General features: G+C 33.5%; 2 protein-coding genes across 2 annotated transcripts; both read right to left on the bottom strand.

Moving 5' to 3' along the window:
* Nucleotides 1-1254: 1254 nt before the first annotated feature.
* LOC108223358 (transmembrane 9 superfamily member 8) lies at nucleotides 1255-5906 on the bottom strand. Its single transcript, XM_017397563.2, has 7 exons — nucleotides 5599-5906; nucleotides 3673-3837; nucleotides 3473-3582; nucleotides 3253-3361; nucleotides 3060-3172; nucleotides 2809-2959; nucleotides 1255-2715 (listed from the first exon to the last, which is right to left on the bottom strand). The coding sequence occupies exons 1-7, from the start codon at nucleotides 5719-5721 to the stop codon at nucleotides 1558-1560; spliced, it is 1929 nt and encodes a 642-aa protein (XP_017253052.1). The 5' UTR covers nucleotides 5722-5906; the 3' UTR covers nucleotides 1255-1557.
* Nucleotides 5907-7269: 1363 nt separating this feature from the next.
* LOC108220260 (uncharacterized) lies at nucleotides 7270-11617 on the bottom strand. Its single transcript, XM_017393976.2, has 7 exons — nucleotides 11202-11617; nucleotides 10922-10963; nucleotides 10436-10518; nucleotides 10233-10334; nucleotides 9918-10132; nucleotides 7825-7919; nucleotides 7270-7739 (listed from the first exon to the last, which is right to left on the bottom strand). Exons 1-7 carry the CDS (start codon nucleotides 11341-11343, stop codon nucleotides 7486-7488), a joined length of 933 nt encoding a protein of 310 aa, XP_017249465.1. The 5' UTR covers nucleotides 11344-11617; the 3' UTR covers nucleotides 7270-7485.
* Nucleotides 11618-12371: the final 754 nt, after the last annotated feature.

The raw sequence follows: 12371 nt of genomic DNA, 5'->3' as shown, positions 1-12371 counted from the left end.
CATCGTTGCGGTAAGAATGATAAATAGGCAAGAGCTTTTCCACTACCTATATGGTTAACATCGACCTGACAAAAACAGAAAACACACGAAGAATTTAAAAAAAAAGTTTTTTTGTTTGCTAGATAGTAATCAAATAAAGTTCATCAAATGGAGAAGGCAAAGAAGAAAAAAGTGGCTACTATATGGAGCTGAGGATTACTAAATGCTGACAAAGAAAAAACTACCGATATTATTGATAACTACTCTCTGTCGTAAATCAGACGAGTTCGTTAACTTTTAGACGAGCATTTTCGTTAACTTTTAGATGAGCATTCAGACGAGTTCGTTAACTTTTTGACGAGCATGCAAAATGCATCCTTCTTTCATCATAAATTAGATAAGTACGTTAGTTTTTCACATGTAGCATGTGTTGATCGCATAATTATGTAATTTATTTTTAATTTTTTTCTTTTTTAAATAAAAGTTTAAATATAAAATTCTAATTTACAATTTGAAAAAAAATAAATTACTTAAATAGACGGTCAATATATTTTAAAATGCGACCCCAAAGTCTATTATCTAATTTGAGATGGAGCAAGTAGCAAAAGAGAACACCGGGTCAGAGGAACTGAAACATTGATTTTGAACACAAGTATAATGCATTATATACAGTATACTATGAAATTATGCTATATACAGTACTCCCTCCGTCTCATTTTAACTGCCTTTTTAGAATTTGATTGTTGTCCCAAAATAAGTGACTTTTTCTTGTTTTCATACACTATTTGGTAGGTGAATTTCAATTTTGCCCCTCATTAATACAGCTTATATTTTCTATGCAATACAAATTGTAGTTTAGTTTGATTTTATGAGGGGTAGCTATGTAAAAGTATTCAAATAAACACCTCAATAAATGTAAAAATTGGTTTGTGTGCATCTCTCTAAAAAAAGCAGTTAAAATGGGACAGAGGGAGTAGCTTCTTTTTTTTCCCGTCATGAAGGCGTGCATTATATACAGTATACTATGTAATTATGCTATCAGCACCCACATTTTAGTGAATTGAAAGAAAACCCTATGGCAATGGGGTTAGTGAATTGAAAGAAAACCCTATGGCAATGGGGTTACAAACTTTAAGAGAAGACGATAACAGAATACAAGCATGGTATCTCGTAAATGCTCCATAAAAAAGGGATCGCCCTCTAACATTCTACCATTTCACAATTCACATGAACAAGGAACTTCTACCATGTATATATGCAGATCCAACAAAAGTATGCTAGACGCCATTGTCATATGTTCTTTCTTCATAAAAAAAATCTTTTGGCAATTTTAATTGTCTTGATACATATTTGTAGGAATCTAAAGATCAAACAGAGAAAATAAAAATAATTGAAAAATTCATATTTCCGCCATCTGCTGAAAAGTTTACAAAATATTTCTATATTAAATAACCCCAGGAGGCAATTTAAAAACTATTGGTGGTAGCTTCATGTTGCAATGTGTGATGCTCAATCAGGAGTATAGCTGTGATTTCTCAAAGATCAATGTGGAAAATCATTTACCTCCATGTTCATCACTTAATCAATCTTCACTGATGAATAGACGAGCCTTGTGAACCAAAGACATGCGTAAAACCCAATGGTACCAGTGACCACGAAGAAAGCATATGAAGCAATCAGCATGTAACCGAAGTATAACATGCCAGACACTGGCTTTGTGATCTCTAGCTTGGTGAAGAAGTAAAATGATGCATAGAGAAAGAGATATAGAGCTGAAGAACCTGAAGTCAGGTACGACCTCCACCACCAGAGGTAATCCTCACTGCATAGCTGGAAGTAGCATAGCACGATTGTTATCTCGGCACAGGTGACAATCAGGATGATGAACACAAGGAAGAGAAATCCAAATATGTAATAGAACTGTTGCAACCAAATAGAGGTGAGGATGAAAAAGAGCTCAATAAATACAGCTCCGAAGGGAAGTATTCCCCCAATCAGGATAGAAAAGACTGGGTGCATGTACCATGCCTGCTCAGGTATCTGCCTTGGAATCTTATTAGTTTTAACTGGATCCTCAGGTGAAGGCTTCCTAAAACCCACATAACTCCCCACAAAAACTAGTGGTACTGAGATGCCGAACCACAAGAATACCAAGGCAAACATGGTACCAAATGGCACAGCCCCTGAAGATTTTTGACCCCAAATCAGAGCATTTAATACAAAGAATATAATAAATGCAATTCCCGGAAACATGAAAGCTGTTTGGAGGGTGATCTTTTTCCAATTTGTCCCCTTGAACATCTTGTAGAGACGGGCAGCAGCATAACCACCAAAAAGGCCCATGAAGACATATAACATAAGTAGAGCTGTCATTAGCCCACCTCGGTTTGAAGGGGATAAGAACCCAAGTACCGCAAATACCATGGTGAGAAGTATCATTCCGAAAAACTGAACACCAGTCCCAACATAAACACAAAGCAAATCAGAGTTCACTGGCGGCCTAAAAACATCCCCATGAACCAGTTTCCATCCTGTTTCTTCTTGAGCTTCTTCCTGGGTTTCTAATTGGTTGTATTTGGAAATGTCACGATAGAGAGTCCTTAACATGATCATAGCCACCATTCCCGAGAGGAAAAGAACAATCATCAAGGAATTGACAATTGAAAACCAGTGTATTTGATCATCAGCCATCATCAGATAAGTATCCCATCTAGATGCCCACTTGACATCACTGGCCTGCAGAATGGTACAAGAGAAAAGAGATTTATAGTACAGATATTATGAATCCAAAATCTAAATGTGTATGGAAGACAGATCTTTGGGCCTCACCTCGTAATCAACATCATATGTGAAGATGATTTCTTTCTTATCTTCAACTTCTTGAGGAGATTCAGAGCTGGTAATTGTGCGTTTAGCATGGGGATCACAAGTTGTCAAGCGTGCCTTGTCACTCCATTGACCTTCATATTCATGCTTAGCGCTAGACCCACCATAAAAGTTGTTGATTATCAGTTGTCATTAACTTCTATTAATCAGGAAATGGATAAAAAAATCCCAAAAAGAAAAGGTCAACATATCACCTAAAAGGTTTTACTTCAAATCCTACAATTCTTGCTGTGTCTGTCTGTATGTCCTTGTGATACTTAACTGTAAATGTCAAGTGGTTATTAATAAAATACTTTTCATCCTTGCTCTGCACAAAAAAAAAAAAAGGTGTTAGTTTAAGGTCCAACAGTTTGTTATAAAGCACATAGTCCATGTCTTGATACTTACTCCAGCATACTGCCCTTTGAAACCAACATGAAAACCATGCTGATACACAAAGGAACTTTCTCGGTCCGGCCTTTGTACTGGTACAACCAGGGGAAGATTATCCAAAATCCTGTCATATGCACAAACTTAATAAGTTAACATGCTGGTACCAAGACAAAGTTAGCTCTTTGCAATTATATACTACGTAAACCCCATATGAACTTTCCCAAAGGTGACTCACATGTTCACCCGATACTCATCATCAATCTTTTCCTTCAATTTCTTGGCTGTTTTTCCAGTGAGTGTAATGCGACACAAAATATTGCACATCTGTGGTTCTCGCATCTTAAACTGCAATAGTATCGGTAATAAACTCAGTATCCAAAGTCCAAAGATATCACATAGTTAAATAAAGATGGAATCTTCACATGTATAGTTCACCTGATACGGAGAGTTCTCAATACGATCACCGCGAAGAACTTCTCCAAGATTTTCTGCACTGTCTACTATGGTCTTAGGCCGACAGAAGGGAAGAGTGTAGTAGGAGTAAGGAAGCTGTGTCTTGGTAGAAGTCAATTTGTTCACTTTCACATTTAAAGGGTCACCCTGTGCAGAATAAAACCAATAGAAATGTCAGCTTTTATTACGTACATCAACTTAAGGTAGTTTAAGTCAAATACAAACGAGACCGCATAGCAAAAAAATGCATATTCATATTCCAACAACAAGCATATGATTAATTTATTTGTTCTTTGATGCACATCATTCTCATATGTTTTAAAAAATATGCCATAAATTTTATAATACAGAAGAATCATTAATGCATGATACAGTCAACTTGGCTGTTTGAAAAGTCCCTTTGACAATTTAGAAGTGACCTTGAATCATTAATATTCTCTTATATGAAGCTATTAAATTAAAATACCATATGTGTGTGTGTGTGTGTCTGTGTGTGTGCGCATGTCTGTGTGTGTGTACAGTATTATTTGAGACATTTGTGGGATTAGAGATGCATGGTAACTCCATAGAAAGTTCTCCACTAAACACTATTCAAAAAATTATACTAACACCTGATAGGGGATGACAATATATTTACAGTATTATTGTTGTGCTTTTCAGTTTGTTCCTCATGAGGAATATAAATTATAAAGGAGCAGAGCTGAAATGAAATAGTAAGAGTGTCGAAGATATACTAACTGGAGTTATTAAAAAGATATGACTTTTGTCAAGTGTATGGAGTTCATATATAAATGCGACATAGCAAAATTTGTGAAATCGATTATAATGGAAATGGAGATTTATATTAAATGCAAGGCAAAGACACAAATGTAATAATTTATTTTTAGCGATCAAGTATGTGATAACCAAACTGAACATACAGAATAACCTATTTATATCACTTATATTCAGGGATAAATGCGCTGAATTTTCTATAACTAAATACTTTATGAAAGTTATGTTTATATAGGTCTGCTTCTGGCCACATTGAAAGGCTTGTGAGCAATTTGGAGTTGGGAATAATTTCATCCCAGATTAATGAAAATATTTAATCACAGTCAAACTTACGAAACTTCTTTTGTTAAAAGCATTTGTACAATAAATATTCTAAGTGATATAATTTCAATACCAACTATTAACACAGAATGCTAAGACATTTAAGCGCGAAAAAATAGAATAATAAAACATTAAGCAGAAATTAGTCTTTGCCACTCCGAACAAGTCATGCACTCAACTCAAGCTCGTTGGAGTAAATACCCTAGCAACCCTTCACAATATTAAGCTCCATTAACGAAAACGAGTCAGCTTGGTAGTTCAATGCATAAAGGTGCACTAATTACATGACCGCCAAAGCAAAATTCGCATTTCAATGAACCATAAATCACCACAAATAATGTACAACGAAAGCAAATAAATTATTTTCATGCAAGTAAAGATAGCAGTGATGGATTTAGCAAAAAATGTTAAATTTTCATGCTTTAGACCAACTACAAAAATCCCCATTTCTTTAAAGAGAATAAATAAAAAAGGTACACAATAAGTGCAAGTCGCAAGACTAATCACCGACAGTAGTAACTAGTCTAATCATATTTATCCAACTATAGACAACAATTAGACATAGAAACTATAGAAGCACAACCCTGAACAGTAACAATAGATTAGTAACATTTCAAGATCCGCACAAAACATAAACACATTTATATATGCATCACACAGAAACAAACACTCCCATCAATTGCAAGTAAAGAAACATAATGTAGGTTAAAACAGAGAGAGAGGGGGGGGGGAGAGAGAGAGAGAGAGGAGGGAGAGAGAGAAGGGGAGAGAGAGAAGGGGGGGAGAGAGAGAGAGAGAGAGAGAGAGAGAGACCTTGTAAAAATCCTCAGGAGCAACGCCAGGCAAGTAAAAGGCGTAGCCTTGAACAATAAAAAGACACCAAATTAACATCCATAATTGAGAATGAAATGCTGTTGCAGGTCGATCCTTCGCCATTGTCGCCACCTAGTAGAGATCTAGATCTACACCGTCTTCTCTGTTCTTCCTGTATATATATATTGTATGTATGTATTTTCAGTTTACTCTCTACAAACACAAACAAAACTCTCTCTCCAGTCTCTCTCTCTCTCTGTGGATCCAAATCGGGGATCACAGAGTTGGAAAATAAGATTGGGTGAAATAATTATACATGTACGCGTCTACTGTTATCTTTACCAATTCATCTTGGCCGTTGGATTGTAAGTTTCTGGTCAAACAAATATAGTAGTAATATTATTTTTTATTTTTTTGAGAGCAAGTAGTAATATTATTATAATCAGAAAATAGCAACTCAAAGTCTTCGATTGAAATTTATCACCAATTATTTTTACACACGTACGCAAAGTTTATTATCACTTGATTAGGAAAATACACATGCAACGAAGAAAAAAATAATTAAAATACTATCTACTTTGGATGAACATTATATTTTAATATAACTACATGTAATATATTTCATAATAATATAATTAAAGTATTAAATTTTTTGAATAATTAACTTAGTTACTGGTTTCTTAAATTATGCTCTTAATATATTTCAATTTATTTAATGGTTTTGAAAATTATTATATTATTATATATTTCAGTAAGACTTTTCAATTATAATTAAACTATTTTTAAATATTTTTATTAAACATATTTATCGGGCTTATTTATTTATAAGATTAATGAACTTGCTAAACATTTATTTAATATGTCCAATAAAAATATTTAATTAACATACATAATAAGAGTATATTTATTTTAAAAAATTAATTATTCAAAATTTATTTTTAATTAAGAAATTGTTAAAATGCAGTAATTTATGTTTGTCGGTGGATTCTATAATGATCTGTACGAGTTTACCAAAATCTGGATTCTCCAACAAAAGCATAAAATATGGAAAAAATTATACAATGTACCCACGGTGTGTACGCAGTACAATTTAGAACTAAAGTAAAGTTAGTTGCCACATCCATGATCCAACCACTGCAACAACTAATTATATGTATATGAGTATATCTATGTCTGTTTTGCGTAATTCAAACTCAACACAAATCGTAACAACAAAGCTGAAACAAAGTATATCAAATGATTTTCTCTGCAACCTTACCCTCAAACTCCGAGGTTCAAACAATCAAAAATCATACGGCCGTATTTTTCTTGAAATTCAAAAGGTTAGGCTTATAAAAATTATTCCACCATTTATCCCGCTCGAAAGCTATTTTTGTACAAACTTGAGCTCGGAACTGAACAACTCATCTAAAATCTTAATTTATTTTGATCGGACATGAATATCAAGATCAAGAGACCGCTTCATAGCATGTTTGATACGTCGTTTTTTTTTGTTGTTTATTGAATGCGCAAATATTCTTTACTAAAATTTAGAATTTGAGACCTAAGTGTAAATTTTTTATCACCACCGCATAGCATGTAGTAAAGTTCTAATTGGTAGGATGTGGAACTTAGTTACCAATTTCCAAACAATATTGGGTTCATCTTTCCAATAAACCTTTAAAAGTGTACTAAAATTAAGCCAATGAGATAAGAAAATAAAGAAACCGAGGACTAAAGTGTTAGCACTTCTTTCCTCTTATATCAATCCTTTATCACTCTGGTTCATTATGAAAGTAAAAAACACCCGGGGGAAGGGGAAAAAATGGGCATAAAACACCCGGGGGAAGGGGAAAAAATGGGCATACTACGGCCTACGAGGATAAGGTTCCAAAACTTGAGGGCACTTCAGTTTCCATTTTGAGCAGGAACCTCAGGTAATCTGACGCTCCGAGGAAGCATGAATTCAGCATACACAGGATAGTGAGAAGAAGGATAAAACCCGTCTATGTTATCACTAACCACTTCCGATGATACTGGAACGAGAGCTCTGCCTCGGTATAGAATCCAGTCCACATGCAAGTCCTGAGTTTGGCGATCCCAACACAAGCAAAATGCTCTAAATACCAACTTGAGGAATTCAAGAGCTCCTTGCTTATCACCTGACAGAAAGAAGGTTTAAATCAATGCCACATTTTTCATCATATGAAAACTACACCTAGACTAGAAGTAGAATTCAATGAGTACCTTTAAATCCATGATAAGTGCGTATAAGAGACACATTCTTCCTTACCCGAGCATTAGACCATGCATCTTTCATATCACCTACAACACCATGCTCTCTACAGGAGCAGAGTGAAATTAAAAACGTCAGTAACAGAAGCTGTATTTCGCTAGGATGAGCAGAATATATAATTGACAGGTTTCAAGCCATGTCAAGAATCGGGCCTATATATAAGAGTAGAAAGAGATATGTAACTCGTTATGTATCTACCAGTAATGACGTTTACTTATGTATGAGAAATATAAAGGGTGCCTAAAAGTACTGGTCATGCCCTGTTCATCATTGTCAAAGCACTAACGACAATTCCAACATTATTTATAAGCTTGGAGTGGATTTATGTAATCCTATTGGCAAATCTCAGAGGATTATTGGTCAAAAGTTTCAAATAAGTGTTAGATTTTCTTTTAATATCTTTATTAAAAATATAATTTTAAAAAGCTTTATTATCTGTAGTATATTCTTTTTATTGTTGGTTTCCTTCTTATCACTAAGATGCTTCAGTTCTATTTATTTTGGTTTTTATTATGGCAAAATAGATCTCCTGGCAGTAACTTTCTTTTATACTATATACATCATGAGTTTGTAGTCTTAGCATGGATTAGCCTCCTTTTCTCTTACATACACCTCTTCACTAGTAGTAAGACGGATCTCTCTGATCTGTGTATATATAATTTCAAACACAAAAGGACTTGTTTTAAATACAATTATATAGTATATATTTGGGGTTGAATTGATTTCAATAACCGGAGAATCCAACCTGTCTTTCTCTTTTCATTCGTGCAAAGTAGATATGAACTGTGAGGGGGCGTTGTACTGCTAGGGAATTGCTACGTCAAACCTTGCACGGAAGGGGCAAAAATCCTTAGGGCAGCATGGTGACGCTCCTCACGCATTCAACAAAACCATATCCTTTTAAATAGTTTAATTTTGCACAATGGATCTATTTGTTCATAATTATTATAGTGTCAAGTTCTAATTTCTAACAACTGATTAATTTCTTGTAAATTTGCAGGCTAAGAAATACAAAATTCGTAACAAGTAGAAAGGCTACCATCTCATACGGATGGTAAGTTAAATCTAATTTTAAAAGGTAAAAAGAAAGGATGCTGGCCACCATCTTATACAGATGGTAACTTAGATCTAATTATAAAAGGAAAAAAGAAAGGATGCTACCAATAAGAAGGGTTTCTGCGAGGTCATACAAAGAACCTGGCACTTAAAGTAGTTGATAGATTTATAAAAATGGTAGCTAAAATTTGATGATAGTGCACAATTATATGATACAACACCAATAGAGGCATGAGGGAGAGAGGTCTTACAAATAACCTGGCACTTAAAGTAGGTGATTGTTTTCTGAAAAATGGTAGCTATAATTTGATGCTAGTGCACAAGTATTCAATACCACACTGAGTGAACAATAAAGAAAGCGGAAAAAGGATGTTTATATTAAGGTCGGCATTTATTAAGTATACAGGAGTTAGTCCTAAAAGGCTATAGTGTATGATACAAATATCAAACGACTTTGAGCGAATAACAGACTCAAAAAGCTAAACAATCCTGCCAGCGGCCTGCCATGCTTATCAAGTCATTTTGGACCCTAACAGACTCAAGGAAATGATAAAAGTTTTAATTATTCGGTGATGCGCAGAAACTTATAGGATGGGAGGGAATGAGGATTACTAAAAAGCTGGAATCCTGCCAGCATAGTCATTTTTGAACTCTAAAAGACTTAAAGGAATTAGTTTTTTTTTTTAAGTATTTATAAACCTCTAGTAGTTAACTACTTCACCATTGAGATGCATTATACAATCATAACAGAGCATGGTATACCAGCCTTACAGGATGAAACATCTTGCATAAATCTATTCTGAAAGTTTTTTTTTATAGTTCCGTTAAATTACTTTGAAAGTTAATTGATCAAAAGATAATTCTCAATTGCAATTATGTTTAATGTAAACTGCTGCATAATGCACACTGTATTCATGAAGTTTATATCTCAAATATATGTCCATGTACTAGAACAAGAACTCCAATATATTTCAATATATCAAAATACCTCGATCTCCCTAGAAGAAAACGTCCTGTAGTAGATTCTTTTTGTGTGTTGAATCCTCCACAATATACAACAGGTAAGCTAGGAGGTAATGATGCGATATGCTGCCATGTGAGCAAAGCACTTCGCCTGCGAGCACGTGGACTAAGCTCATCCATGTTTGTATTTACAACTTGAAAAGAAAACCCTGGCGGTTCAACTCCTTTCAGCTGAAACGTGTACATCGGTTGTCAAAGAAACATTAAACATTTTTCTCTGTTCACTATAAACTTCATGTGAGAAACAATTTGACATGCATATTAGAGTTCAAAAGGATATTGTCCAAGTTGCAATGCATGGAACTTCACATCCCCATGACATGCTTCCAGGAACTGATGGTGACTCTGACAACCAGAAAGTTCCACCTTCTAAGAGCTCTACCTTCATTTAGAAACAGCAAAGGTAGACAATAACTAATTTGTAAGAGTCCATATATAAAAATTCTGTTTTAAGTCACCTTTGGAAGGAGTGAAGGGTTTTACCTTTTCCTTGTCATAAAATATGGTGCAATGCTCATCTGAGGTGTCTTCAGTTCCTTTCCTTGAAATTCCAAATTGATCATACCCTTAATGAGCAAATAAAGCAGATCTATGATTACTAACTAATTCAGCTTAGAAAAGGAGGAACTCTTCGGGATTCTAGTTCAGTAAAAGAGTCTCACTCAGTATCTAACCTATGATTAAGCACTGTTTCTAGGAAATATTTTCAATATTATCACCATTATAGCGATTTTTTACTCAATGAATATCAAAATTATTAGCTTATGCACCAATTCACTCGCCTCTATCCCAGACAGAATCTCTCAACTCTTACTACAACAAAACAGGGAGTTCAATGTTATTTTAGGCTTCTATATATAAGAGAAACGATTCAACGTCCATTCAATTTATTTCTTGTTAGTTTCAAATGACGCTAAATACCAAATACATATTTTAAGTTTTCAACTCAAAAGTACTGAAAAGATATACCTGGCAGGCATTGTTGAAGATAATCTAACTGTGACTTCACCCCTATAAATCAAGAAAACAATGCTCCAAATCAGTCGCTTCAATTCACACTAACAAGTAACAACAAACAGTACATATATTTTGAATGGAAGCGAAAAAACAAGAATTGCTAAATACTGACACCATTCTCATAAAAATATATATATATTCAAAGATGATACATATATAAAAAAACATAAATGAAAGCTGACCCAGATAAGCAAATACAAAATAAAAAACATTAAGTAAAGAAAGATTAAACCTTGTTGGGTACATATAATCATTGGAGAATAGCTTGTAATAACACTTATACACAAATCTCTCCTCTTCATCCATGAATTTTGACTATCTTCTGGCTGATCTTCAAGCAGATTAAAGGTCATTACAGTAAGAGATAAATTCATCCTTTATTCAATATGTATATGTGTGTAATAAATTTAAGCTACATGAGAATCAAGAATGAGAATAATCTATAATCCAAAAACAAAAGTAGTTATTGTAGCAGCAGCTGAAGTACATATGATTGAGGTAACAAAGCACATATAATTATATGTAAGTCAAGGTTTCTAGTAATTTTGTTTTGAATTTTTGGCTACAAGTTGAAACAGAGAAAAAATGTAAGAGAGAGAAAGAAGTTTCCTCTGTTGTCTGAAAATTGATGGGAATGGGATCTGGTCTCACCCGGACATCAAAACATGGGCCAGCCCAAAACGTCAAACAAATCCAACTCGAAGCTCCGTGGAAGATTAGGCCCGATTTTTAATATTGTTTATGTTCTCTTTAAAATATTCTTTTTATCTCAAAATTTTTGTTCTTTTTTATAAATAATATATTTTTTAAATATTTCATTAATATATTCTTAAACTATAACTTCTAATATTTAATTAATATTCATATAAATATAATTTTTTTTATTTCATTTTGATTATTAATTAATAGAATATATATTAGGGAAAAAACTTGGCTAATATATTCATTTTAAAATTTTAATTTTTCTTAAATAAACTTATAAAAGGGTAAAGACATGGTACTTACGTTTAAAGAGTGAGAACACGTTTATCCGGGTTTATATGTTCGGGTGTTAAGTCATTTTCAATTTTAAAATAAAATATGAAAATTGAAAATATATAAAACTGATTCAAAATCAGAAGTCAATAAAATATATTTCCTTAATGTATTTATTTTGTTTTAATAGAAACTAGGTTAAATACTAAATAAATATTTTATTAAACTTATTATGTTACTCCCTCCGTTTCTTTTTTCTTTTCCTATTTGTGATGTCGGTACTGTTCATAACACGAGATAAATTACTAATTTACATCTAATTTATAAAGCTAAACATAGTCATGAGTAGTCTTGTTAGATTCGTATTCATGAGTACTTTAATACGGTGAAATTTTTATATTTAATGCTAATACGAAATAAAAGATAT

This window comes from Daucus carota, chromosome 5 (assembly GCF_001625215.2).
Source record: "Daucus carota subsp. sativus chromosome 5, DH1 v3.0, whole genome shotgun sequence".
Lineage (NCBI taxonomy): Eukaryota > Viridiplantae > Streptophyta > Magnoliopsida > Apiales > Apiaceae > Daucus > Daucus carota.
This window is presented reverse-complemented; position numbering and strand designations above follow the sequence as displayed.

What these genes read in the sequence shown, in the direction of transcription:
- LOC108220260 (XM_017393976.2), bottom strand. Translation starts at nt 11,343, where the DNA reads ATGAATTTATCTCTTACTGTAATGACCTTTAATCTGCTTGAAGATCAG. An exon ending in CATGCATTGCAACTTGGACA is followed by an intron (nt 10,133 to 10,232) that starts ATATCCTTTTGA and finishes CAACCGATGTAC; the next exon opens with ACGTTTCAGCTGAAAGGAGT. An exon ending in CACTTATCATGGATTTAAAG is followed by an intron (nt 7,740 to 7,824) that starts GTACTCATTGAA and finishes TCTTTCTGTCAG; the next exon opens with GTGATAAGCAAGGAGCTCTT.
- LOC108223358 (XM_017397563.2), bottom strand. Translation starts at nt 5,721, where the DNA reads ATGGCGAAGGATCGACCTGCAACAGCATTTCATTCTCAATTATGGATG. An exon ending in TTGAGAACTCTCCGTATCAG is followed by an intron (nt 3,583 to 3,672) that starts GTGAACTATACA and finishes ATACTATTGCAG; the next exon opens with TTTAAGATGCGAGAACCACA. An exon ending in CATATGATGTTGATTACGAG is followed by an intron (nt 2,716 to 2,808) that starts GTGAGGCCCAAA and finishes ACCATTCTGCAG; the next exon opens with GCCAGTGATGTCAAGTGGGC.